Raw genomic sequence first — 27,282 nt, 5'->3', positions numbered from 1 at the left:
TGAGTGCTGTCAGCAGGTCTCCCTATGTTCATAGTGTAAGGCACGGAGACGGTATTGACTGAGAGAGAGATCAAACACCCTCATGCAGCACAGTTATCCTCTACCGGAACACGGAGCAAATGGCCTCCTAATTCAATCAGTGTCCTGCACTGTCAAATCATGGGCTGAGCTCTCCAGACAGCACAGGGCCATTATCGGCTGATCGGGAGGCCTGTTACTGTGCTAATTGCTCCTTCAGAGAGCTGGAGCACTGCTGACGGATACACTCCCATCCCTGCCTTTCATCTGCTCTCAGCGATCACGATCGGCTTGTCTTTCCTAAAATTATCCAGAAAACAATAGTCAAAATGGCCTCCCACAAGACCAAGTAACACAAGACTAATTTCAGTTAGTTATGACTTTATTTACCCATTTTCATCCGAGCAAAAGCCACACAGAAATCTGCCAAGAAAAGCCCTCAAAAGTGGAAATCAAAGTGCAGCTTTAATCATCTTACACATTCAAAATATTTTAATCATACATACATATATACAGTAGTTTTATAGAGGACAAAGGGATGTACATAAACAGTAGAATTAAACCAGCTTTATGTTATATTTTGTCTGGCTGCAAATTAGGGACTAGAAAAAAAAAATTTAAAACAGGTACTCTATGGAGTTTATGACCACTTGAAGCACTATGGAGGAATGATTTTACAAGTGGGTCAGTATTTTGTTTGTATCATGAACATGCATGAGACCACAACACAAATCACATTCCTGCTGCTGGTTTCACACTATTCCACTGATCGACAGGTGGCGGTGCCAACATACGAAGAAGTGCAGTAAACCATCTATAAAGGCGAGTGACAAACATGAGTGTAACAATGCACAATATAAAAATATAAAAAAAAAAAAAAAAAAAAAAAAAAAAAAAAAAAAAAAAGAAGGTTTGCAAATGCAATGAAGAAGAAAATGCATTCAACATATTTGCAGGGCCTCAGAGATACACACAGTGTGTTTTAGTTAGTAACAGAATGAAAACATAACTTTGTTCACAAAAAAACTCCACAGGGCACCTTTAAAGAGCCTGTTGCTGTTTATCCAGCAGAGACATCAATGAAACACCTGCAGTTCACTGATAGGGACATAAAAACAGCAGCTGTGGTTTTCTGATGGATGGGGTGTTTGATGTGGCCAGGTGTACATGCAGGTGACTCAGGGGGTCTGAGATTCAGGTCGGTCCATGAGGGATTTGATCCAAGTTGTACCGTTTATGAGTTTTGTGGTGGCTATAATGTACTCCATCCCGCTGTCTTCCATTTGAGAGAGGAAACGAAGAGCGGCTATTTCTGCATACGTCACACCACCGAGGAAGAACACTAGCGTTGTCCGATTCTCCCCCTGCTGGCCTGTATGACAGTAACAGGAGACACATGTCACTCAAACACAATGTAAAAGCTAAATAAAAGGGAAATGATGAGCATGACAAAGATTTTCCTTTATTTCTGACGTGGTAAACCAGCCCTCACTACCTTTAACAAAATACAGCTGAATGTGGAGAGGGCCAAGTTCCCTCTGCTTAAGCACCATTTTTTGAAATGTGAAAACACTAATTTAGCCGTCAGCCTCCCCCTAGATTAGAGTCCTCTATTATCACCTTTTCCAATCCAGTTTAAGGCAGGCATGTGGAAACAAGTCAACTGTCTAATGCCCAAACTCACAGTTCTAATTAGCACATTTCAAATTGAGTGTATAATTAAATTCATTATTCACATCAGTGTAACACCTAATACTGCCAATATGAGAAGAGGGAGAGAAACTGAGGGAAAGCACTGGTGGTCACTGTCAAATCGAGCGCATGTTTTTATCTAGCCTTCTCTTCACCAGACAAACAAACACGGACAGTGGTTCTGTGGTATCGTCAGCTTTGTGCCATCAATCTGCTGCTGTTCTACATTTGACTCAACGAAAACAAAGCCTGTGTCTTATCTACACGTACCAGGCAGGAGGCTGTTTACTTTTATTCTTGTCAGTGAGCAGCAGGGCAAACAGCAGACCTAGTTTGTAATGGTCCTTACGTTTCTTATGAAGCCCAGCGGGCAGCTGTTGTCTCTCCTCAAAGTGTGGGCCTGGAAGCATCTTCAGCACCTCTTCGATGCTACGCCACCCGGGCCTGGCCAGTACCTGTGTCAGTCGGATGCTTAGAGGAGCGTAGCCACTGTACACGTAGGAGATGTCGTTGGGGTTCTGAGGGTAAAAAGAAAAACAGTTAAAGTCCTCTTCAAACCTTCAAACATGCATGTGTTCAATTGTCAGGTTTCTTTCTTTTCTTCATAAATGTCGTACCTGTTCATTGGCATCCTCCATCCACAGTTTAAGGGTTTTCCTAATAGTGGGGTAGTTATTCCTTGAGCTTGTCTGTGCCTTCAGAAGACCCGCCTTCTCTAGGTTGTTCAGTGTTAGTATGTGTTCATAACCGTAGGTCTACACAAAAAAACAAAAAAAAAGCATTATTAAAAAATATCTGTCACCTACCAGTTTCAATTCATCTTTTAATACAACTAAGTTAAAAAAAAAAAAGACCACACCAAACTGCAGTTCCCCATGATTCTTCTCTGTTGATCCAGTAGGAATGTATGAGCACAGACAAGACATCACCACCAAAAACAAATCTTATGTCTTTGACTCTACCTGTAGAATCTCCCTCTTGTAGAAGTCAAACACTTTCTGCTTAAGGCCGTTGTTGCAGACTGACTGCATACACACCAGACGCAGAATCTTGATCAGTGGATCCTTTTGGGCAATGCTGTCCTCTATATACGTGTTCACCTGGATAATCAAATAACATTGTAGTGGAATTATAGATAAAAGTACAAACCAATTTGTCTAAATTCAAACCAAAGACTGAACCAGAAGCTGAAAATCAAATACCATACAACATTTCTCATATTTTTCCATTTTAAAGACTTCCTCAATTAGACATGTTTTGAAAATGAGGTTAACCTTAGTGAAATCATATGAAACATGGTATATCTATGTAATAATAATAATGTTAGAACAAACTGCATGACACATTAGCTTAGGTGGAATGGTGAATGATAAACAGATTAATACCTTGTCTGTGTCGACTCCAGTCATAAACTCCTGCTCCACTGTTAGATTATCAAAGAAGGCCTCAGATGCTGAAATGGGAGAGTTTAATTTTATCATCAAAAGTATTTGATAGTTAAAACATAAAACGGTGAAAGGAAAGACAAATACAACTGGGCAATAGAAAATGATAAATGACATTAATATAAACAACCAAGACTTTAGAACATTGGTGGACAATGGTTTCTTTTTTCAGAGATGGGTTTTTACAAATCACACATTTTATTTTGTAAATATTAAATATGCAAGAATCTATGCAAAATTAAATGAAAAAGATGGTGTCAGATTTGATGAGGTAAGTCAGGGGATATTACGCACTGGTGATGTCCTTGATCAGCTCTGCTATAGAGGTATGGTTAGCCAGTGAGCTTCGTGCTGCCTGCATATGAGGCAACTGAGACACAAACTGCTTTATTTCTCCCACTGTTTTGGCATTATGGCGTTCCTGCAACACAAGACAAAAAAACCCTTTACTTGCTGAACTGCTAATAAATTTGATAGAGCAGCTAAAAGAAAAAAAAGCATTCAAAATGATGAATCCAATTTAATAATCACAAAAAGTCAATCACATAGCTCATCAGTAAAATGAAACAGGTGTGGGCACAACAGGCAAAACAGTTTTACCCATCTTCAGTTTTTTCTATAAACTCCCACCAAACACACAATAAACTATTTTAGTTTGGTGTCTATCTACACAAATTCCCTTCAGACTAAACAATGACAATACACACACAATCAATGATGTTCCTGAAAACCTTTCTAATGGAAAGTCTCTTTCCCTGGAGCATCCTGCTCATGCTCACTGCTTCCCGGGGTCAGAATCAGTGTGTCTGAGTTCTGAGCTGATAAGAGAATGGTAATATGTTTGTCTTGGTTAGGCATCTGCTTCAACAATTAGTGCTTCATCTTATCTCTAGGTGATTGTCATCGCCTCCTTTACCTGATAGATTTCTGTTATGACCTTTGCTGTAAAATGCCAGCCAGATTAAAATCAGATCAGCTAGAATGTCTGAAAGTGATCTATTGTAGCTCCAGGGAAGTGCCAGGCATTTTAACTAATTTTCTTTTTTTAACATTCATGTGATGAAGGAAAGATTACATTATAATCATATTACAGCAGGTAAATACACTGGGACAGGCAGAGTTGAAGCAAGACTAACCTCAAAGGCAGCAGAAATAATTTTGGCTTTCTTGCTGAGCGCTGCTCCGACAGCATTAAAATTTTTGTCCCTGATTTCTGCATACAGTTCCTCTGCTGAGTTGAGCTGTAACTTCTTGGGCTCTGTGGGCAAATCTTTACTTGCTTCACCTTGCTTTTTCTGCGCAAACTTCTCAGGGGGCAACTTGACATAACCTGTGAGGCAGAAGGGAGAAAAAAAAAGTGCTGATTAAGAAAAAAAGAAAAGGAGCCGGCTAAAAATCAATTATCTAGAAGAGAAGTTAATTGTTCTTTTGTCATATTATACCTGAGCAAACTCATGGCTTAGGATAATATATAATATGTGTTTAAAATACTCTTGGCTGCCACCACATGAAATGGCTGCAGCCAAACCCTTCAACAAAGCACAAATAGTCTGTAACGGTCAACGAAAATAATCAGTATGAAGAAATGAATCTTCATATTAAGATTATCATATGATCAATTGGTAAAATATTGGGAAAAATTGACTACATATACATGCCTATAAGTATATTTAATACATTACATTTGTAATTGAATATTTTCTGTTCAAGTACAATGCAGCCAATTTCAACACCTTTTTTTGCCCCAAATTCTCAATAAAGCAAAATTTTAACAAATGATTTAAAAAAAAAAAAAAAAAAAAAATGCAGCCATCAGATCATATAAATATAACTTAGTACTTGACCATTCAGCAGAAGCCAAAAAGGTTTATTCTGACCATTAGTGATTCCATAGATCTCGTCAATGAGACCCTCGTAGGTGAGCTGTGTGGCCAGAGGGGTGAGCAGGTCAACGTTACGGTCCAGGAGGAGGAGAGTATCGAACACGGGCAGGATCTGATTCTGACTGCCGGCAAACTCCCTCTTCATCCTCAGCATCATGTTGGCAACATGCTGTGAACAAGCAGAGAATTTCTTTCTCAAACAAATTCATTCATATGGCTGCTGCTGAGAACCTGTCCATCTGCAATTATGAGTTTCAATACAGAGCAATACTTCACTTCACTTTTTTTACTTCACCTTTTATAGAAAATGATTCCAGCTCGCACCATACTCACCCGAGCACATTCTCCCTTCCCATATATCTGTGGAATGGTGCCATACAGCGCCTGTAAGGTCATGAGGCCTTTGGCTGTGTGGTAAAGGCTTGTTTGGTCATTTTCTAGGTAGCACTCCTGAATGAGGGAGTAAAGACATGTTATGAACGTGAGAAATACACCACAGCAACAAATAAAGTATTCAGAGTATTTCTTTAAAGAGATCTTACAAATTTGACCCACAATAATCATTTTGTCAATATGTTATTATGGTAAAATACTGCTTGACTTTCTTGATTTGAAATCTAATCTTCACTTCATGACAACACATATTGTAAACACTTCATTTGTAGAGCAGCTGAGTGCTTAGTGTATGTCTGGTATGTACAAGTTGAACACACCCTAAAAGCACTTTCATATTCCATGGAGAGCAGGTCACCATCATAGGGAATCAGGTCCAGGATATACTCATCAATGTTGATGAACGAACCCAGCACACCCTGCTCCTTCAGCCGCTGTTCACACAGCATGCTCCGCCGTGGCACAAACAAAATGTGGAAGTCTCGTGACGAATGCAGCTTATCCTCACTAAAGGTGCACAATCCAGGAGAAATATTAAAATACAGTAAACAGCTTTACAAAGTGACTCGTTATTTTTTTAAAGAGACACATACAGACCTAAATACATTCTCAGCAATGATGTCCATAAGCTCTAGTCTGGGACGGACAAAGAAGATGATATTTTTGACATCAGCAGAGGGGAGCCTGCCACTCTTGAGGGTGAACATCTTTTCCACTTCATGTTCCTAAAAAAACACAGTGACAAACATACAACAGTTGTTTGGCATCTACAATTAACAAAAGCCTAAGCTATATTAAACATATGGTGCATTACTGTGCCTTCACCTGACACTTTATCTGGGCCTTTTCTGTTGGGTTATGTTACAACGCAACAAGAGAAGCACTTACCTTTAATAGAGAGTACTGAGCTATCAGTCCAAAAGGCCCAGTCAGATATTCATCCCAGACAATGGCCTAAAGAGCAACGGGACACACAGTTATGAGCAATGACAATTGCAAATGGCAGTGATTACCATAATAAATTGATATGCAGCCTCACTAAAAGAAAAACTACAACTCACAGACAGATAACCCTGTAGCTATAGTGTTAGGGTTAGTGTTATTAAACTATACTTACACTCAAGACATAACTGTCTCTTCAAATAATCTATAACATTATGGATTATGTCCACCCCATTGAAACTGCACGATAATGTTGACGTTGAGGCTAAGGAGACTAACTTAACTGTCGCTGTTTCAGCCATTTTTTACATGTTGGTGTGTTCATTACCTTGCTTCCCGCACATTTGTCCAAAAACTCTCGAAGCTCTTTTCTTGCTGCTTCTCTCAAAATGTTTAAATTGACTCTTCCGTACGATAGGTGGGCAGCCATTTTTCCTTGTTAGCGACAGAACTAATCAGGTGACTGCAGCTGTACAGTTCAATCACGTGACCAAAGAAGATACAATATTGGGAAAGTTCACACCATAACCCAGCCCGAAGACTGTAAAATACAAAACTGCTTTAGTAAATTTCTCCAGTCTATGTAACCTTTGTGTCCGTTAGTCTGCCCTATCTTACAACAGTCTACAATTATTATAAACAACAGCCACAGCTAGCTAACAGGATCCTGTACGTGCCTAATTCGTTTCACGCATGCGTAGTCGGCGCTCGCTAACAATTTCTCTAAAAGTAGTTATAAGGAAAGTCTGAGTCTCAAATTACTGCGACCATTGGTAGGTTGAAATGTCTTAAACATACTGCGTAGACCTCAAGCCACACCGTGAGTACCTTTTCCCATTTTGAGTCTTTTGAGGGACACGAACACGGAAGTGCGAAGGGTGAATCCTCTTGCCTCCCCTGCAGTCTTTTCATGTGAGTAGGTGTTGCAAAAATAGATCCATAACCGTAAAAAAAAAAAAGCCCCTTATAATGTAAATCCAAATTATTTTCACAGCGAGTGTGTTTTTGCATTATTTTATACCGATTCAATTCATATGACAAAGAAACATATCATGTAATAACCTATGGAAATAACGCAAAAATGGTGATTTCCATCCTTTTTTTGGCGTAATTAATACATAATCCATTAGATGGCGCAATGTCTCCACTGTACGAATCAAAGTGGAGGCATGCCCTTATAATTGAGACACTGGTGTTAGAATTTCAGTGGTTGTTTCTTGGGGATTAAATTGTCGCTGCAAAACAATACATTAACCTTACACATGTGACTGGAAGAAAGTACCTACAAAGTTTATCACCAGAAAACAATAAGGTAATCCAGAATATTTGTTTTCTGCCAAATAGACGGTTATATGATAGTTGTGGAGGATATAAATAAACGACTCTTCGGATAGAAATAGAATAGTAACTCAATTATATTAAAATCCTTTCCATTCAAATGACAAAAAAAAACAAAACAAAAAAACATTGAACAGCCATAGGCTATGATATCTTGTTGTAATGTATAGTCTATACGTTAAATACCACAAAGTCACCACAGTCAGCACATAATCTTTTAAAACTGTCAGTGACTTCTCAACAGGGTTGCATGGGTGATGAGACAAATTTAGCCACTATGCGCCTCTATAGAGACAATTGGATCAGGTGATGACTGTCCACTTAAGCATCAGCGTTATCACTTCAGATCCAGGGGTTTCCTTCCCAGGGTACCAAGGGCTTTCCATCTTCCACGCAGGATAGAAGACGAGTTCCCACGCATTGTGGAGATCCGCTGTGCCTCTAGCAACAGACTACTCCTCCACGCAAAAAAAAAAAAAAATTAAAAAAATAAAAACACGGGTTTTGGTGACAGGCACCATGCGCAATGACTGACTCTGTGGTCGCTTCCAAGCGCTGCACAGAAATTTAGTCCGCATCATTCCCTGACAGCTCCCTGAGAGAGAGGGGGGAGAGAGACGGGGCTGGATTCTCAGGTAGGCTTTACGATCTCCTTCGAAGGATTTTCAAACATTGCATCCTCAACCTGAAATTACTGAGAGGTTAGTGCGTTTGGTCAGTGACTCAGTGCATTAGTATTTCTCATTTACAAGTTGAATGAATGCAGCATTTCATTCACAAGAGAGAGGAACTGGAAAAGATCTCCTATGAGGGAACAGATTGCATTGCTTGTATTTATTAATTTGATGAAACACATTTTCCTTATCTTTATGAGCATGTTTCTCACTGAGTCATTTGAGTGAAAAGGGAAGAATGTATGCTTTGGTGAACGTATGCAGTATACTCAGTATGCATGAAGCTGCTGCCAGTTAACCTATGTGAGATACCAGTTATGTAAATGAACATTTGATTGATTCCTTTGTTTTAGAGAAAACATGTCTCACTGAAAACATTGCTCTGCAGCAGATAGCTCAATGTTCCTTTCATTCATGCAGAGGTGCTGATAGAGCCTCTTATTTTGAATTGTTGCATCGATTTACTACAGCATGCTTTGGTGTTATGCTTATGTACTCAGTTTATTCATGAATGGCCGATAAATGTAACTCTTGGTGTAGCTTCTTTTAATCCCCTTCAAGAATAATTAAAACAAGAGTGGTGGCTGGCTGCACTACTGCAACACGGTGCTTCCTTGTTGCAGATCTGATATAAGAAAACAGACCTGGTAAGTCATGTGGGAGATTGTGTGGTTGCGGTCCCTGGGCGTTGCTGCAGGATTTTTTAGGAGCGCACACTTGGGCTTGATGTGCCTGCAGACTTAGAGGAAAAAACATCAGTGATGCCTCCAAATGCTCATCTGGGCAGGGCAGCTCTCAACTCCAGCTGTGCCACAGGACAGGTGATTTAGCCACCTACTTGTTGTGGTGTTATCTCATCCTGCACCGGTGGGTTATTACACTCGGACAGTCAGAACAGTGTGTGTTGTAAACAGACTTTTTGGACCTGTCCAGTTCATTTCTGCTAGTGTTTGTACAGAAGTGGGACAGAAAAAAGAAGCTGGGAATCCGCCTTCCAGTTCCACCATCTCCAACTCCTCCTACAGACCTGAAGCATGGGGATTAAATGGGGGAGGGGAGAAAAGACTGAATGAACAGTCTGAGAGATATCTGCAGCTGCCTCCTCTCACATGAGCACCCACAGTAGTGATTGGACGACACCCTTATTTAAGCTGGTACCTTTCTCCCTTTATTTCTCTGTCTTTTGGACAGCCTCACACTATCTTCTGTGCAGAGGAAGAATGAAATTAGGCGAGAGAGAAAAGATAAAACAAGAGAAAACAAAACATACAGAGCATTAGGAAACACGAGTGTTTAGGGAAAAGGTGAAAAAAAGATGGAGGAATGAAGTAAGTGCTCTGCACACTAACTGCATTATTTAAAGCTGAAGAATACAAGGCGACTGCTCGCATAATCTCATGTCTTCAGCTCGTCTTCCTCTCTAACCATGCTGTCTTTTCAACTGTGACTGTTAACAACCATCCAAGGCAGATGATTCATTTCAGACAAAGTGCAGCCACGTTTCTTGATGATCCACTGACACTGTTATTTCAGTGACGACTTGTTCTGCATGGGCTATGAAATTCGGCAAAGGTACATTCTACTACAAACACACAGACTGGTGGACACACATGCACACACACGGCGTTTAATCATTCTGATTCTCATCTTCTGATCTTGCTGTTACCATGGCCACAGTTGGTAAAGGTGCATGACTCCATGTTCCTCTGTGCTCTTCCCATCCATATATGGAGCTTAGAGCCCAAATCGTATGTTGTGCTCTAAATATCTGTTGGTTTCTCTGATCTCTTGTTGAGCAAATCTATTGAAATGTGTTGTAGGAGAGACATTATTCTTACATGTGTGGCCGAGCTTCCGAAGGGAGTGGCTTCATCTTCAAATTCTCATCACAGTGGTGGATGAGAATCGATTCACCGGCCTATCTGAAGCTGATGATTAGATCTGCCTTAACACTGTGGCACACTGGAAAAGACAGATGTAATTAATGTGGCCTTTAAAGAAAGTTCCACCAAGAGAGCAAGGAGTTAAAAATCTAAAACAGAATCTGCGATTTAATCTATAATCACCAGCATATCTATATGCAACATTTCTTACCTACTACTTACAACCTGTGATACTTACATTTAACTGATTATAATCACTCCTGTGCGTATGCTGTGGCTGCAGTAAAGCTCTTGTCCCAGAGGCTCAGAGTTACGTCTGAATAAACAAACTTTGCTTTTCCAGTCACATAGCCAAGCTTCCCAACAGGGGTTTTTTTCTCCAAGGTTGGGCCAAAGCTAATTTTTCGTGTGTTTCCAGACTAGAACATGCTCTAGTTTGCCAAACGAGATCAGCTAAAAACACCCAAGGGTGTTGTACCTTCTGGTTTGCTGGTGGGACAAGAGGGAGGGTCAGATATCCGTCAGCTGAACAGTGCCAGATCCTCCAAGCAGAGCAACAGAATCATGGCCATCACATAGATAGATAGATAGATAGACCTGACGTGTTTCTTTATATGTTCGGAACCATGTAGTTTATCTCAACAGACCACCGGCTGTAGGTTATGTCTGGTTAGTAGGAAATAGATGCAGAGTGTCTTCTCAATAGACCTTTACTGCGCTGATTTAATGGCCCTGTCTGGTAGTACTTGTTTCCCGGAGATAAGATGGGAAGAAAGTGAAGGAGCATGACTGGCCAGTGCATCAGCAGCCAGTTCTCAAAGTCCCACCTCTTGCCTCTGGGGCATACAAGGATGAATCATCGTCAGCTTAGCAAATCTGAGACTTACTGCAGGTTCTTGCTGGGGTGCAGTTAATTGAGTGCTCCATGTCCAATAGCTTTTTACTTTTATGGTTCTATAATAAGGCCTGGACAAAATACTGAATAAATTTGAGAATTATTTACTACAAATGACACCTATAGGATACCCCCTGCTCATTCAGTGTGCGTTGTGTTAAATTTAAGAATGAAAAACACAGCGCCCAACCTCTTTAGGTCTGCTGGATAGCGCCAACAGTGATAGCGGGATAACAGCACGGTAGCTTGTCGGTCACTGGATGGTCTTTCCTGTTTGTTCTCCAGCGATGCGGGAACTGGAGCCATGCCTGCCTAGAGGATGAAGCTGAGTGTATTTGAAACGGTACAACACTCTCACATTTGAGAGGTGAAGAGTCCTCACAGATGGTTCCACAGATGGTCCCTGTCATCACCATTGTCTGAGTGAAAACATGTATAATTTGTCAAGACCAACAAACATCCGTACTGTTTCCCAAAATAGAGCTCAATAATTTAATCAATCGTGTCATCTTTTTCTCCCCTAATCCACTGTTCTGTACATAATGTCTGATAAATATATGAGTACACACAGTGTGCACTAATACCTTAAAGAGTGTAAGGCAATGGGGGTGGGAGTTGTAAATAATTAAAAAATGCTGAGTGATGTTTTCCTCCTGCAGTGGAGGGCTTCTTGGTGCAGTGCTTTACAATCTTGCCCAGGCCTCAGTGTGTTGGCATCTCACAGTCCTCTATGGGGGATGGATGGAGTTGGATGCCATGCAACTGGGAGTGGGTGGATACCTCGTTGTTTTTTGGTCCTTCCTACCCTGTCTCCCCACTCGCCCTGCAGGCCTGGTGTGTGAGCACTGGACACGGGCAGCTGAATACTGTGAAGAGTTAGTTTGTTTAGAAGATCAAATGATCAGTGCGCAGAGACAGGGGAATGTAAATGAATTATTTAGCGTTCAATAATCCATCATGATTTCTTTCTGTTCATCACATCTTAGAGGTCCGTGGCACATTTTAATGATGATAGTAATTCTGGTACATACAAGACACAACTTAAAAAACAACTTGGATGCTTGTTTCAAAATTTGAACAAGAGTCTACAGCCATACGGTGCACTGATCTAACTGCTTAGATCAGCATGCTAATATGCTCTCAGTGATATTGCTAACATGCTGATACCTAAGCAGGTATGAAGTTTACCATGTTCACCATCTTAAGTTTAGCGTGTTAGCATGCTAGCATTTATTGATTAGCACTCAATAAAAAGCAAAGCTGAGGCTGATGGGAAAGTCATTAGTTTGGTTTAATGAAACCAAAGTATTGGCCAAATTAAAAATGTGACCTGATGCTGCTGCTAGAGAAAAAGTTACGAAATCTGTGACCAAAGTCACCAGTTTCATCCTCTTGAGACCATGAATGTCTGTTCATGACAATCCATCTAATAGACGTTGAGATATGTTAGTCTCGACCCAAGCAGTAGACTGACTGACCTGCAAACGGATAGTGCCCTTGTCAGGCAAGTTGACTGCCACTCATAACCCCATTGTACTACTTGTTCTTATGGCCTGGTCAGCTGGTCAACATTTTACTGTCTGTGAAACCACCAGCCGACATGTGTCACTACAGAATGTGGAGGAGCAGATGGTTGTACTTTCTGATGACATGTAGGCTACATGTGAGTCAAGGTATTGTCAATTTGTTCATATTTTTCAGAACATTGTAATGAAGGTCTGTAGATGACTCATAGATCAACAATAACAGCAATCGTCATTAATGGGCTTTACAGTCATCGTTTTCCTAAGTAGAAGTCATCTCTTTATAAAATCATTCAAGCCATGTGCTTATAATTATCAGTGAGGCATTGATGGCTAAATCGAGTGCAGCATGATTGAATATGATCTGAAGATTGCCTTCCCTCTGTCCAAAAGAATTTTATACTGGAAAACCGGTCTTCTGATTGGTTCCGTATTTATAGATGTGAATGAAGAAGAGATGTAGATGAAAAATAAATTGACTTTTTTCAGTCTTCCCTGGTCAGGCATGATGTTCCAGATCTCCACAGGACTTGAGTCGAAACTGTAGACCAGCCAAGACTCTCCTGTCTGAGGATCTCAGGCTGTGTTCTGTTTCATAATACATAAGACAATCTGAGTTACTGCCAGGCCAGATGGTAGAGGAAGAAAAATTAGAATGAAACAAAACATTTTATTTTTACATTCTCTTCTTGTTTAGATTTAGATTTTTTTTTCTTCACATTTAAGATGAAAATGTATATACTGTTTTTCACAGTGGATTTTCTATTTTAACAATTTTTTAAATTGCTGACAATATGGTAAAAACAGTAGAATACATAGCATCACATTAATGTTGTAATGCCAAATATCTATTTTTCACGATTATTATTTTTGGGTAGATGAATCCTTTTAGTGCTGCTTGGTGTAACTATGCTGTTCATAGTCTCACAACATGATAAATTATGAATGGAAATCCACGCAAGGCAGTATCAGCTTAGTAATGGCTAAGTTTAAAAAATGTTATAGCTGAGCTGGTTTCTCACAGCGCAGCAAAAGACTGTGTATGGGTTGCAGGATTATTGGGTCTTTGACGGGGAAAAGCACAGTGTGTTATAGCTGATGAAACATTCATGGTTACAGCAACCTGACAAAAAGTGTGTGTGGTTTCACCAGGATTATTAAATCACTGGTGGCAAGGCTATGCTGTTCTGATATGAATATCAAGAGTGGCATCTACTTTGCATCAGCACCTTGGAAAATGGTTTGGAAGAAAGTGCTGATCTGAGTCCACAGGGACTCTGCAATGGCCAGTGGTAAGGGTTTGTGACGATTGCGTGGTGGCTACAGCAGAGCTTTAGGGCGACCTCCATTATACCTAAGTAAGGTTTAGCCCGAGGCATCAAAATACAAATGGAGGCCTAATGAAAGATAAATTAGGGTGAAACCAATTGTGCATTCATTGATCTCTGATTCTCATTAACCCATTTTAGAAATGTCCTTCTTGGAAGATGGCGAGGGAATTGTTGCCCTGGAATTCAAGTGAAGCGCCATGTAGTGTTTCAACGTCATTAATATCTACAAATAGGGCACGTAGCAGGTTTTTAAAATAATAAGGTGAATGAAACAGTTGCTGTATTTCTGTTTAAATATGTTGTACAAATTAAGTCAACAAAGTCAGACTCATTTTACTTAGCGGTCATCCCTCATGTGTTCAATATAGTAAAAATTACTTTCAGCGCTGCGTTTGATTTTATTATTGTCATTCCTTTAATAATCTGTCCACTTTGTTAAGATCACTTGATTAATCATTTAGTCCATACAATGTCAGAAGATAGTGAAAAATGCCCAGTAGCCTACAGTTTTGAAGTGAGGTCTTCACCCAAAGATATTCAATATATAATCATTATAAAATCAATATATAATCATATAAAGATACCAAAGAAAGGAAAAGCAGCACATCCACACATTAGATGACATGGAAACAGCTTAATATTTGGCATTTGTCTTCAATAAATCACTTAATGAGTCACAGACATATTCTTTTCTGTCAATTTACAACTTGTTGCAGGACAAATTGCTTGATAATGATATAAAACACTGGTGTAGAGCCTTGTTGTTGCTGATCTCAGTACAAGGGAGATGACCCTCTTCCCTATGTACCCATCCCCTCTTAAGCTCTGAGTGCTGTATCCATAATGATCCCTGTTGGATCAATCCATCAATGACTTGTGGTCACTGCCTGCTTTTCTTCAGTTATGTTTCCACAAGCAAGAACTAAAATCTTAACAAGGTGCATAGGTCATATGTTCTGCTGTAATGAGTCATACACCTGTTAATGAAAGTCACGTAACAATGTTAATCTGGGCAGCTGCTCAAGCTGAGCGCTCACTTCAAGTATCCAAGGAGAATGCATGTCTGTGTTTCTAAAAATGGATGGAAAATGTGTAGGGTGTGTTCTGGGAGTTGTGTGTGCACACATCTGAATATGCACAGATGCAGATTTGTATTGACTAACTTCTCAGGCCCTGAGGAGGATACACAGGTTTCTAAATTGGTCTTCACCACCCCCATATGAAATTCTGCACGGGAGAGATCCTGCTGGGTGGATGACTTACGATGATCAAGCAGATGACTTATCTTGAGTCGATGCTCTCCCTCTGGTGTTTCCGTTTGTCAGCTCACACATGATCTGTTACAAGTCATGCCTGGTGTGTTCGTACACACCATTGTGTGGTTGCTTGCACAGTTCCTGGGGACCACTTTGCAGAGCGACACGTCACTCTGTTGGCTTCATGACATTTTGAAAGAAAAAAAAACAAAAAACATGGATATCTGCTGCTCTCCAGAGAGGAACCCACCACCTGACTGAATCATCTCACATGGGAGGAAAACAGGATGAATGTTCCACAGATGACGCAGATTAGTTGCATTTATAATCTCAGCAGCGCAGAGGATGACAGTCTGAGGGTCACAGTGGTGTCATAACTGCAGTATAACAAGGATCAATATGACATTTTTCGCAAGACAGTCCCTTATAATTGGCCTTAGGTTCATATTTGAATATGTACACTTAAAGCCCTTTGAGATGTAAACCCTCTCTGGCAGTACAGTAGATGAAACCAAGCAGTACTTCTCTATGTCTCAGGCTTCAAAGCCTATGCTTACAGTTCTTTATGAGAAAAGAGTGGATGTGATTATTGAGACAATCTCCTGAATGCTAATTGGATTGTCACCTCAGCAAAGAGTCCACTTGTGTGATGCAGAAACATCTTTCCCCAGCACCAGAGAGCTCTGACTTGTCTGAATCAGTGATTACCCAGCCCGAGTCTGAATGCCCCCTCCCATCTGTATCTCTCCATGCACCTCTCCAGGACAATCGTGTTAGACAAAAGTGGGATAATTAATTTTGGCAAGTGAAGGAGGGCTAAGCTTGAGAGCCTCGGTGTACACAATATATACTATACAGTCGGAGTAATGTCTGAGCCGACAGATTGCTGCTGAAAAGTGGGAACAAAGACAAAAGCTCCCTGAAGACTGTGTTTTGCTCCTGTTGGCTGGATGCAGCAGCAGCATCAGAGGGAAAGCCCACACCCAGAGTGGCTATTGATAGCACAGCGAATTTGTTGTTATTCTGTGAATCCTGCAGGCAGTGCAGCAACAGATTAGAGCCCAAAAGGTATGTACCCTAACGTTACGCAGCATAATACAAGCAGCTGAAAGGGGGAGACAGTGTCGCACCCCTCCCCTCCACTCCCTCTTTCACTTTCTCCAAGGTTCTATAGTGCGAGGTTTTACTGCTGTGAAAAGCTGAGGACAAGTGAAACTTATTGATTTTCCTTTTAGTATTATCATTATGCATTCCTTACTGTATCTCTCTCAATCTCTCCGACACTGTGCCGGCACTTTCCTCATCCTGCACCATCACAGTTCTCCATATTTGAGGCTCCAGAGAAGCTTTTTGTTCCTCTTGTTGCTCCTTTTCGGAGTCTGCTGGTCTTCTCTGACTGCTGGTACTTCCCCTCAGGACATAAACTGCCGTATTCCCCCAGCGTCTGGCTGGAGTGTCCCTCCATGTATTGTCTGGCAGATACTTGGAGCAGCTCTAAGTCAGCTGCACAGTGGCACACACACACACACACACACACACACACACACACACACACACACACACACACACACACACACAGACTCAGCAGACTTGCCCGTAGGCACTCGCCTCAGTGATTTCTGTTGACATCTTTGTATCATCTTTTCCATGTCACTCTGAGGTTAGATTACATTGTTGATGCATCATATGGACAGGGCTTTGGTAGCAGCTGACAGCTCACTGTTTCCCTCTGTCATCATTAACACTTGGATGTGTTGTCGGCCTGTTTTTCGCACTATGTACACAAACGACTACAAGAGCTCATCTCTTGTCATCATGTACTTTAAACACTTCGATGACACACGCCTTTCTTCGACTCCTCCTCAGCGACAGTGACTGCAAACAATCCAGTTTCGGTGTCACCGCATGGAGTGACGATAACTTCCTGCGGATCTTAAAAACCATTCATCAGCCTCCCCATCACACCCGACCACACTCTCAGTCCACCCAGCATCCCTGGAGAAGGAGTATATATTGTTGAGAACTGTAAATACACAGAGATCGCTTCGGATAAAAACCTCAGCTTCTACCAACACACTGTGAACAATCAGAAATGCTGGAGACAAAGACTCTTAGTCATCCCTGTCAGTAGAAGCTCTCCCCCTCCTCCTCCTCCTATATATAATAATTAACCTCCTCCTCCTGCTGCTATATGGAACCATCTGCTTCTTTGAAATGTGTAGACTCACAGTTTCCTCACAGTTTCACTTACAGCTGCTAAAATAATTGGCTTTACCACCCCCAATTTGTGCAACCTTATCTCCTCAGGCCTTTTGTAGAAAGCACACATGAATTGAAATGACCCCGAGTACCTTCATTCACTGTGGTCACAAATGTGCAGGAGGTCTCGCTTTGTCATCAGCTTTTTTTTTTCACCCCATTGCCTTACGCACACAAAGCAACTCTATCCATGTTAGAACCACTGTATGTCGCCATAGTTTAGGCTCATATTTTACAGATCCATTATCTTGGTGTGTCACGTCTTGGCAATGTTTTCTCTGTGTCCATTTACTAGTTAAATATGTCTGTGGAGAGAATTTGATAAAACAGGCTTGGCAAGAGGAGATGGCACTGATTGGGCTGTAAAACTGGCACTAGGAAATGTGTTTACATTTCCACTGGTAGCTGATATTTTGTTGCTATTTCAGTTGTGGTATGTAAATTCATAGGAAGCAAGAAGGGAAGGGGAAAAAGTGATTATTACTTTTCTGGAAACTGTAATAGATTTTTCTTTATTTGCAGTAGTTGTTTGGCTCATGGTGGCCACCAATGGGAGGTCACCATTAGATACCTTTCATTTAGCTTTACATCAATGAGACAATTAAAGGAAGTGTATCTGGTGACTTGCCAATTTAAGGCCAGCACTGTCCGTGGAGGCCGTTAAAACAGTGCTGCATAAGCATGAGACAAGGACGGAGGATAGCTGTGAGTGTCGACTCAAAACACATAAGTCATTCCTACCCAAATTAAGAACTCTAAATACAGAGTTGGCATCTTTTTGTGACATCAGTTAAAGTTTGTTTTACTGTTTCATGCTGAATAAATCTCTGTCTTTTTCTTTCTGTCCACCTGCAGACTGCGATAGCGCAGCATGACGGACACGGTGATGAGCAGCAGCTCGGATCGCTGGATGTCCAACGACAGGCAGAGGAAAATGCACGCTAGGTAAAGCGTGAACTTTTTTTTGTTTGTTGTGTTAACCGTTTGTGATGGAGACATCGATGCTAAACTGTGCCTTCCTCTCTTTCTCTTTCTCCTGCATCTCTCTGATGTGTGATCTGTGACACAGTGAAAAAGAGCAGTAAGTAGATCAACTCCCACTCCACCACCTCTTATCCTCATTGTGTGTCTCTGCTCTGTAACTGTTCAGAGAGCAGTGTGATGTGTTGACGCTGTAAATGCATGTTCATTCATTCGCTGTGCTCGCTCTGCTTGTTCAAACACAGATTGTGAAGTGCTTATGCAAATGTGCAATTGGATATCATTCATATCATCAATCACAGAGGTAGTGTAATCTCAACTGGAGAATATGTTGACTGACAGGGGCAACTGGACCATGCAGCCTGGCTCTGGTTCTGGTCCAGACCTGACAGATGAAGAGAAAGAGATTATAAACAATGTGATTGCCCGTGCTGAGAAAATGGAGGCCATGGAGCAGGAGAGAATTGGGTAAGAGACTGTAAAACATGCAGTGGTTTCCCACAATATGTGTATATGAAAACAGAATCGCCTGTTTAGACTGATGACACACACACATTTGGACCTGAGATAATTAACGGTCACATTTTAAGGAAGATTTCATCCTGTGCTGCTTGCAGGCGCTTGATAAACCGCCTGGACGACATGAAGAAGACTGTGTGTGGGGATGGAGTGTCCCGCTGTTTGGTGTGTGGGGAGCAGCTGGGCTCACCTGGGGTCAGCTCAGTGGTGTGTGAGGACTGCAAAAAGGTAGGTAATGAATCAGCCAATTATAACAAGGGAAACGCAAATACACTCCTCTGCTGCAATTCACACAGAACACAATAGGTCAAATCTTTATTTTCTCCTGTCGTGCAGAGCATGTGTACCAAGTGTGGTACACAGTGTAGCAGTCGGCCACGCGCCGTGTGGCTTTGCAAGATCTGCAGAGAACAGCGAGAGGTGAGTGATTTACACCAGTGAACAAATAAAAAAATTCAATTGTTGGAAAATCCAGTAACACTTTCTTTTTCTTCTGTTTTGTCAGGTGTGGAAGAGGTCTGGTGCCTGGTTCTTCAAAGGTTTTCCTAAGCATTTCCTGCCATCACCCATGCCGTTATCTAAATCGAGCAAGACGGGTGCCCGGGAGGCAGCAGAGCCCCAGGGGCCTCCAGCCTCTGAGCCCAGGGAGGCGGCAACCCAACCACAACCAGCAGGTAGACACAGCTGAGATCTGCCCCTTCAGAGTTACTGTGCCGTCTTTTTCAGTTTTTCACATGAGGCGACAGGCAGGTGCTCATCACCATTTTTGATTAACCTGTTTAGACTGTCGTCACAGACAATTAGTTTACAGCATGTCTCACATAGGTCACAGTCAGAGTCAGGTTGCTGCATCTGGGCAACTAGATTCAGGCAAGTTTTTAATATCTAGAAATCTCTAAATGGGGATCTGCTAAACTACCAGAACTGCATCTGAGACTTCAGTTTCTCAGCAGTGCTGCCTGTTGTGATTTAAAATTGAACTGAAATTATAATTCACCTCACTTTTTGTGTGAGGAAATAAACTAAATACTACAGCTACTGTGCATATTTTTCAAAACAGGATACTTTTCAGCAAGGGATAAAACCAGATTAGGACATATTATGGAAATAGCATCTAAGCTGCAAGCCTCTGGGTGGGCGTTTCCCCTCTGGCAGACTAACATCTGACGAGAGGAGAACGTTATACTGTATAAACTACAAAAATTAATACAAGGAGCATTTTTTCCCACTTTTTCACCTTTGTCAAGTCCACATGGTTTTGGCTGTTAGTGATTTAAGCATTCAGCATTTTGGAAGTCCCATCATGCTGTTAAGGTTGTATACAATTTATAATATTGTATCTGCATTTCTTCATATAATCACAATTTTGGCCATAAAAGTATTCACATCAAAACAAACACCAGGGATATATATGTATATATATATATATATATATATATATATATATATATTTCAGTCTGACTATTTTTCAAAGGGCCTCCTCTTCACACTCATTAGATCAGCATCTGTACACTTCTTAGTCTTTTGGCAATCCCGCCTGTCATTGCTCTTTTCCCAAGCATAAAACCTTTTATCAGCTTCCCAAATTTGGCAGTACCGCCCACTGGCGCAGTGGAGGGGGGTGAAGACCTCAATTAAGCTGTCGGAAGGTGCATGCTGTGACATGGGATGAGCCTCCAGGTGGTGCTGGCATGATGGGTCACATTGTATCATTTCGCACTTTCAGCGTGATTACCTGTGCAATGTGATTTGAAACATAGGGGTATTATGACGTACAGGCACTATATAGCTGCTACATGTACAGTAGTCGGCCACCACAGCTTGTTGTAATGTATGTAGGTCAATGCCTTCGCAACGAAAAAGCTGCAACATCAAAAGTATGCAGAGGGACTAGGGAGTATTACAGATTCCACTGCAGTAGGAGCCTGAAGTGGTGTGATTATGCGTGTCTCCCTTATGTATAGCGTATGTCTGCATGTTTACTGTACGACGCTATTCATACTTATTTTTAGGACCAGAGCCACTGGGCCGTGCTGGTTACCCACCTGTGGCCCCTAAACCATCAGCTGTGTGCATGGCCACTGGGGGGGCTGGCCCTCAAGAAGCGGGTCAGGGCAGCCCAGTGGTGATGAAGAAGATGGTTCCTGTCCAGAGCTCCAGACCGCAGCCTGCCGCCACCATGGCCCAGCAGGGTGAGAGACAGCTAGGACATAATCCTTATAAAGAGTCCCACGCATTAACCAAATATTACATCCCCAGTGGTGCCATTATTTTGTGCAGTCAGTCTCACATGATCCAATGTGGTTGTAGGTCCAGATGGAGGTGCGTACTCCTCTGGTGCAGTTCCTCCAGAGCAGAGAGCGCCTCCTGCAGTGAGAGAGGACAGGAGGCAGCCCGCTGCCCACGGTGCTGTTCCCGTCCGACAGCAACCTCCCCCAGCCGAGGAGGAGGAGGAGGCCAACGACTATGACTCTGATGAAGCCAGTGAGTACACCATCTGCTCACTCTTCTCACAGAGTAGCGTGGCTGATGTGTCAGTTTCATTTCACCTCATGTTCGGTTTGACATTGATGATTTCTTTCTGCTCGTTTCAGGTAAATACAACCAGATGGGGTGTTTTTATTTTTGTTAATAAAGCAAGACATATTGCCATATAGCATAGAGTATTGGGCATTGATGTCCTTAATTTGGCTGCATTTCTGTTCCCGGTAGGGATTCCAAGTCATTCTGTGTTGATACTTGACTTCTGTCTGGAAACAATTTGTATCTATAAATCGTTCAATAGTCACAGCAAACAGCAAGAATTGTTCTGGCAGCATCTATTGAGCTGGATAGAAAATGACAAATGATAAGCACCATATGTTATCGAAGCATGAAAATCAATGTCCAAGGAACTAAAGCAGAGGAAGATGTGTATCAGGACATGATTCACTAAATCAATAGTGATGTATAAGCTATGCAATCGTACTTTTTAAAAAGAAATATCCCATATCCCATTTTAATGGTGAGAATGGTGCCATGTCATTCATGTTCTGCGCCTGCAGTGTCAATCGGCCTTTATTCTTTCTTTGGGGGATTGGGTGTTAATTTATTTTATTGAGGTCTGGGAATATGGAGCTGTACAAATAATTTGAGATGCACCGGGGCTAACAGGATATAGAGTCCCCTTGCGTTTGATCCAGTCCCCTGTGCTGGGAGTGAAAATGGCAGAAATTGCTATGGTTTTCATGTGGCTGCTGGAGCTGAGATGGTGGGAACAATTAAGGCCTGTGGTGCTGACTGGTTTCAGTAGCTCAGATGGTTATATCCTCTTCAGTTTTGTGGTGAATCTCAGGCCAGAAAAGTTTAACAGTTATATAAGAAAAAATTAACAAATGTCATTTGATTATTTTGTCCCCCAACAGCTATGCTTGGCAATGAAACTCCTCCAAAGAAACTGTGTGGGCAGCACTTCAGTATATTTTTTTTCTTACCCAGATCCTTATTTTCTGAAGGCCTTCCTTTGAGATTTGGGTGTTTATTTGATTTCTTTTATACCTCATGCCCCCGATTTGTAATGCGATTTTTTCAGATGTTTAGTTAAGGTAAGGTGAAGACTTACTCGGAGACTTTATTGTCTGTCATTCCTGTCCACTCTGGGCTGGTACTTATTTTCACTTCTATTCACAAGTTGAGAGTTTTTTGATTACAAGAGCATCTTTCCCTTTGTATCCCTTGTGTCCCTTTTTATTTACACTTTTAATTATTCAAGAGCGGACCTGCTGTCTGCTCTCTGTGGTCTAATGTGATGACTGGTCTGGGTCTCTTTCAGCCACTCTGGGCTCTCTAGAGTTCAGTCTGCTCTATGAACAGGAAAGCAACAGCCTCCACTGTAGCATCCTCAAAGCAAAGGTACCACTACTCTCCTCATTCTCTCACACAAAGGGACAATTGCAATCAAGTGGTTTATGTTAAAAAGCTCCTGAATGGCACTTTAGCTTAATTGGTGTGTGCTGTGCGCGACGATGTGATGGACACTGTGCTCTGTTTCTCCTCAGGGACTGAAACCCATGGACTCAAATGGACTGGCAGATCCTTATGTCAAGCTTCATCTGCTGCCAGGGGCTAGTAAGGTAAAAGACACACCTTTCTTACATTAAGCTTTTACTACTTTTAAAAGATTTGTTACCTTAATATCCTGCTAAGCCAAAAAGGAAGGGTGGTGATTTTAGACCCCACTGGGCGGTGAGAGATCGTTCTGGCAGCTCAAGCCTGACACCTTGTGGTTTGACTGAATAAAAGTCATAAAATTGACATAGGGATGATGTCTAAAAATAAAGTAAATAAAGTAAAAGTTGTAGTGAAGGTGCATTATTTGTGGGGTGTGATCATAGTGGAGAATGGGGCAGGCCTCAGCTGCAAAAGCTCCGTTGATGGGAAGCAGCAACACGTAGATACTCACCGTGATTAAATAACAGTAACCACAGATATTGTGACGTCTTGTGTAGTGGTAACCCGCCATGAGATATTTCCATTTCCTTGTCCTGATCTATCCTACACCAAACAGTCTAACAAGTTGCGCACAAAGACCTTGAGAAATACCCGCAACCCTGCGTGGAGTGAGACGCTCACCTACCACGGCCTGACAGATGAGGACATGCAGCGTAAGACCCTCAGGTGGATAATGTTCATGTTTGACACTTAATATTACTTTAGTTGGCTTGTTTAAGGGTGTAACAGGTTAAGAATCTCTTTCGATTTCCACAGGCTCTCTGTCTGTGATGAAGATAAGTTCGGGCATAATGAGTTTATTGGTGAAACCCGAGTGGCGCTGAAGAAACTGAAGATGAACCAGAAGAAAAACTTTAACGTGTGTCTCGAGAGAGTTGTCCCAGTGAGTGAAACTGAATTACAGTCAAACAACGCTTTGTTCTCCTTGTCTGAATCGCTTATTGACCGGGTATAATCTTGTTCCCCCTTCACAGACGAAGAGAACTGCAACAGCTGGGGCGGCCAGAGGCATCTCTCTCTACGAAGATGAGGTAATGCCTTTTTATTTCCGAGCATGTTTAAACATGGCAGATTCCACCAAAGTAGACACAAAGCTTATCAAGAATAGTAATGAACTTTACTTTTTTTGCTCTTTTAGTCAGCGAAAGATGGCGGAGACATAGAGGAGCGTGGTCGGATTCTGATCTCCCTCATGTACAACACCCAGCAGAACCGCCTAATTGTGGGCGTTGTGCGCTGCGTTCACCTGGCTGCCATGGATGCTAATGGCTACTCTGACCCATATGTCAAAATGTAGGTAAAGCAGGACGAGAAGTACATTCAGCTTGTCAGTGTATGGCTCTTGAAATGGCATAAATTAACCTTTATATATATATATGTGTGTATATATAATTTACAGATGTCTGAAACCTGACATGGGGAAGAAGGGCAAGTGCAAAACACAAATCAAAAAGAGGACTTTAAACCCAGAGTTTAATGAGGTTTGTAAGAGAGTTCAAGGTGGAAGTTAGCTGCAGTTAATGAAAATGAGCTTATTATCCAGTCTCAGTCTCCAGTGTTTGTATTTTTTGCAACTCAGGTTTGGAAAAATGTTGGAATTGATGAGTCAATGTCTCAATTCAAATTCCAGGAATTCAGCTATGACATCAAACACAGTGAATTGGCCAAGAAGACTTTAGATATCTCTGTGTGGGACTACGATATCGGGAAGTCCAACGACTACATCGGTAAATATTCGATCACCGTCACTGCTCTGATGCAATAAAAAATGAAATTCTCACCTGCTCCCCACCTGCCTCTCACACCTCACTTTCTTCCTGACAGGCGGGTGTCAGCTGGGTATCACTGCCAAAGGAGAGAGGCTGAAGCACTGGTACGAGTGTTTGAAGAACAAGGACAAGAAGATTGAGCGCTGGCATACCTTGATGAATGAGAATCATGTCGCTAGTGATTAACCACTTGTCCACCCCAGTGCAGCATGAGCTACCCTCCCTACTTGGTTTGCATCCACCTCTGAGAGCACTTGTTTTCCCCCCTCATTCTGTTGTGTTTATCTATTCTCTCACGACTTGACCATCACACAGGCACTGCTCGCATTGATCCTTCTCCCTGATGTAGTATATACTCTTCTTTCCTGTCTTCTTATTAACAATTTCTCTGCCTGTGCTGATACTTAATCCGCCTCTGGGACAAATCATGGCATAAATGAATTAGAGATTTCATTAATGTAACTAAGACATCTGTCAGTGAACAGCTGCATAACGACCATCATGCCTGTCAGTGATGTTATATAGTGTGCTGAACTTGACACATTCTCCGCTAAAGGAAATAAAGTTTAAATTGCACTGGCACAGAACAAGAAAAGCAATATGTTGTGGTGGCTGAGGTCAAAACCAATTGTCAGGCTCATAAATGCCTCAGTTGAGCTCATGCCTGAAACTCATTAGACTGTCAGGTTATTATTTTTGAATGTTCATGTGATTACAACATGCTTAGTTTAACACTTGAACTGTATAAGCATGCCGAGCCACTGACATAAGAAAACACGCAGCTGCACCTTAAAATATTTCAACTGTGCCCACTGGCCTGCACATAGTGTATATTTCCATGAAGAAATGTTTACATACTGATACATTGCTCAGGTTAGGATAGACATCTGATAAACAGATGATTCATAAGTCAGTGGACCATGAGCTAAATGAACCTTTCATCAGTTGCTGTTAATTTGTTATTTAAAATTATAGCACACTAGTTAAACATTAGGAGTTTTTAAGTATGGTTATTCAAGCTGTGAATTTTGCGTTTGCGGGAAGTATTAATTGCGTGATTAGAGGAACTGAAAAGTGAATGACAATGTTTATTTTTCATATTTATTTCTTAGTTGTGGTTAGACTTGGCAGGAAAAAGGATTCTCCTCCTGCTACCTGTTCTCTTCTGAAGCTCGCGGTTCACTCTGACACCTCAGAGGTTTTCTACTGCAGTGTTTACACTGAATGCACACAGAAACGTTTCTTACAGGTTTCCTTAACAAATTTGGCTGCTTCACAATGAGAGAAGGTGGAAGAGGTTATGTCATAAGTATGTGCAGCTTTACCTGCATGCACTGTGCTCGTGACTCTAGTGTGCCTGGGGCAGTCTTGGCCCGCTTTTACATCAATGCACCCTTTGCACAAAGCAGGGCGCTTTCCCCTCTGCCACGTCCCAGTCATTCAAGGCTTTAGTGTGTGTTTGTTCACTAATCACAGCAAACCAAGGAAAGCACACCTTACAAAGTGGAATGACCTCAATTTATACAGCTGTTTGCAAGTTATTCCAATGTCAAAACAAAGATCAAAACAAAAAAACCTATGCATGAAATGTCTTGTGGTTCAAGATATATATACTTTGTAAGAAATTAATGCTATTGTAATTTCATTAATGTTTACACTTCTTCCCCATAACATTTCTGTTGATACTTTAAACACAAGAGGCCATATGCTGCATGACTATGATGACTGTCGGTGTAATCTGAATAAGCTGGTCTGATAGCATCCACAGGATAAACTTATAATAAACTGAGCACATAAAAAAAGTGTCCAACTCTATCAGTAGCAGACATTGAGATTATTCTCATTCTTTGAATGAAACCTTCTGTACATTCACATTCAAATCTCTCCAGTGTCCTGTTTCCTCTGTACAGCCACTCTGCCCCCCTGTGGCAGGGATTGAAACAACCACCATTACAGCATTACAGGCTGTCCTATGTTGTGCTACTTCAGCTACAGTGATCATCAGATGATGATCAACATGAATTATAACCAATATAGATATATATTATTTTTTAAAAAACACAAGCTTCTCTCTGAGCTAAACCTATAGCCGTCTTCTACTTGATTCTGCCCCTTTCAGTGGAATGTTTATTGGTTTATCTCCGTATTTGTAAATAGATAGTGCATGCACTGGAATTATGTATGTTTGCAAATAACTTTGCATGTAAAGATTTTGCAAAGAGTTTACACAGATCAATAAAATCTAATGAAAAATGACATGTCCCCTGTGTGTAATCAGTGAAGATGGAAGCAGAAGAAAAGGGAGCAGCATATCCTGGGGAGCATTTGGCTAGTAAATTAGACTGTGGCAATTAAATGAACAAAAAGAGCACATCTTTTTTAAATCATATTTATAGCCACAATAATTCAATCCATACAACTAGGCTATACATTTGTCTTTTTATTCAGCACCAGCTGTAAACTCCTGCAGGTTAGGACTGCTCTGCACCTT

At 41.4% G+C, this 27,282-nt stretch overlaps 2 protein-coding genes across 2 annotated transcripts; one reads left to right on the top strand and one right to left on the bottom strand.

Annotated features, from left to right (window-relative positions):
• Positions 1 to 382: 382 nt before the first annotated feature.
• vps33a (VPS33A core subunit of CORVET and HOPS complexes) lies at positions 383 to 6,846 on the bottom strand. The gene is made up of 13 exons (XM_023393855.2): positions 6,702 to 6,846; positions 6,320 to 6,385; positions 6,029 to 6,156; positions 5,752 to 5,938; positions 5,372 to 5,488; positions 5,033 to 5,207; positions 4,292 to 4,485; positions 3,450 to 3,576; positions 3,096 to 3,163; positions 2,673 to 2,810; positions 2,328 to 2,465; positions 2,060 to 2,228; positions 383 to 1,390 (listed from the first exon to the last, which is right to left on the bottom strand). The coding sequence occupies exons 1-13, from the start codon at positions 6,801 to 6,803 to the stop codon at positions 1,197 to 1,199; spliced, it is 1,803 nt and encodes a 600-aa protein (XP_023249623.1). The 5' UTR covers positions 6,804 to 6,846; the 3' UTR covers positions 383 to 1,196.
• A 1,256-nt stretch (positions 6,847 to 8,102) lies between these two features.
• On the top strand, positions 8,103 to 27,047 carry rph3ab (rabphilin 3A homolog (mouse), b). The gene is made up of 18 exons (XM_023394159.2): positions 8,103 to 8,346; positions 18,388 to 18,477; positions 18,602 to 18,613; positions 18,856 to 18,981; positions 19,131 to 19,260; positions 19,369 to 19,452; positions 19,538 to 19,706; positions 21,045 to 21,224; positions 21,343 to 21,516; positions 22,844 to 22,923; positions 23,070 to 23,144; positions 23,579 to 23,688; positions 23,779 to 23,905; positions 23,997 to 24,053; positions 24,161 to 24,315; positions 24,422 to 24,503; positions 24,653 to 24,749; positions 24,847 to 27,047. Exons 2-18 carry the CDS (start codon positions 18,404 to 18,406, stop codon positions 24,975 to 24,977), a joined length of 1,863 nt encoding a protein of 620 aa, XP_023249927.1. The 5' UTR covers positions 8,103 to 8,346; positions 18,388 to 18,403; the 3' UTR covers positions 24,978 to 27,047.
• Positions 27,048 to 27,282: the final 235 nt, after the last annotated feature.

This window comes from Seriola lalandi, unplaced genomic scaffold (genome assembly GCF_002814215.2).
Source record: "Seriola lalandi dorsalis isolate HSWRI2012SDOR001 ecotype SW California unplaced genomic scaffold, Sedor1 jcf7180002054945, whole genome shotgun sequence".
In the NCBI taxonomy this organism is placed as follows: Eukaryota; Metazoa; Chordata; class Actinopteri; order Carangiformes; family Carangidae; genus Seriola; species Seriola lalandi.
This window is presented reverse-complemented; position numbering and strand designations above follow the sequence as displayed.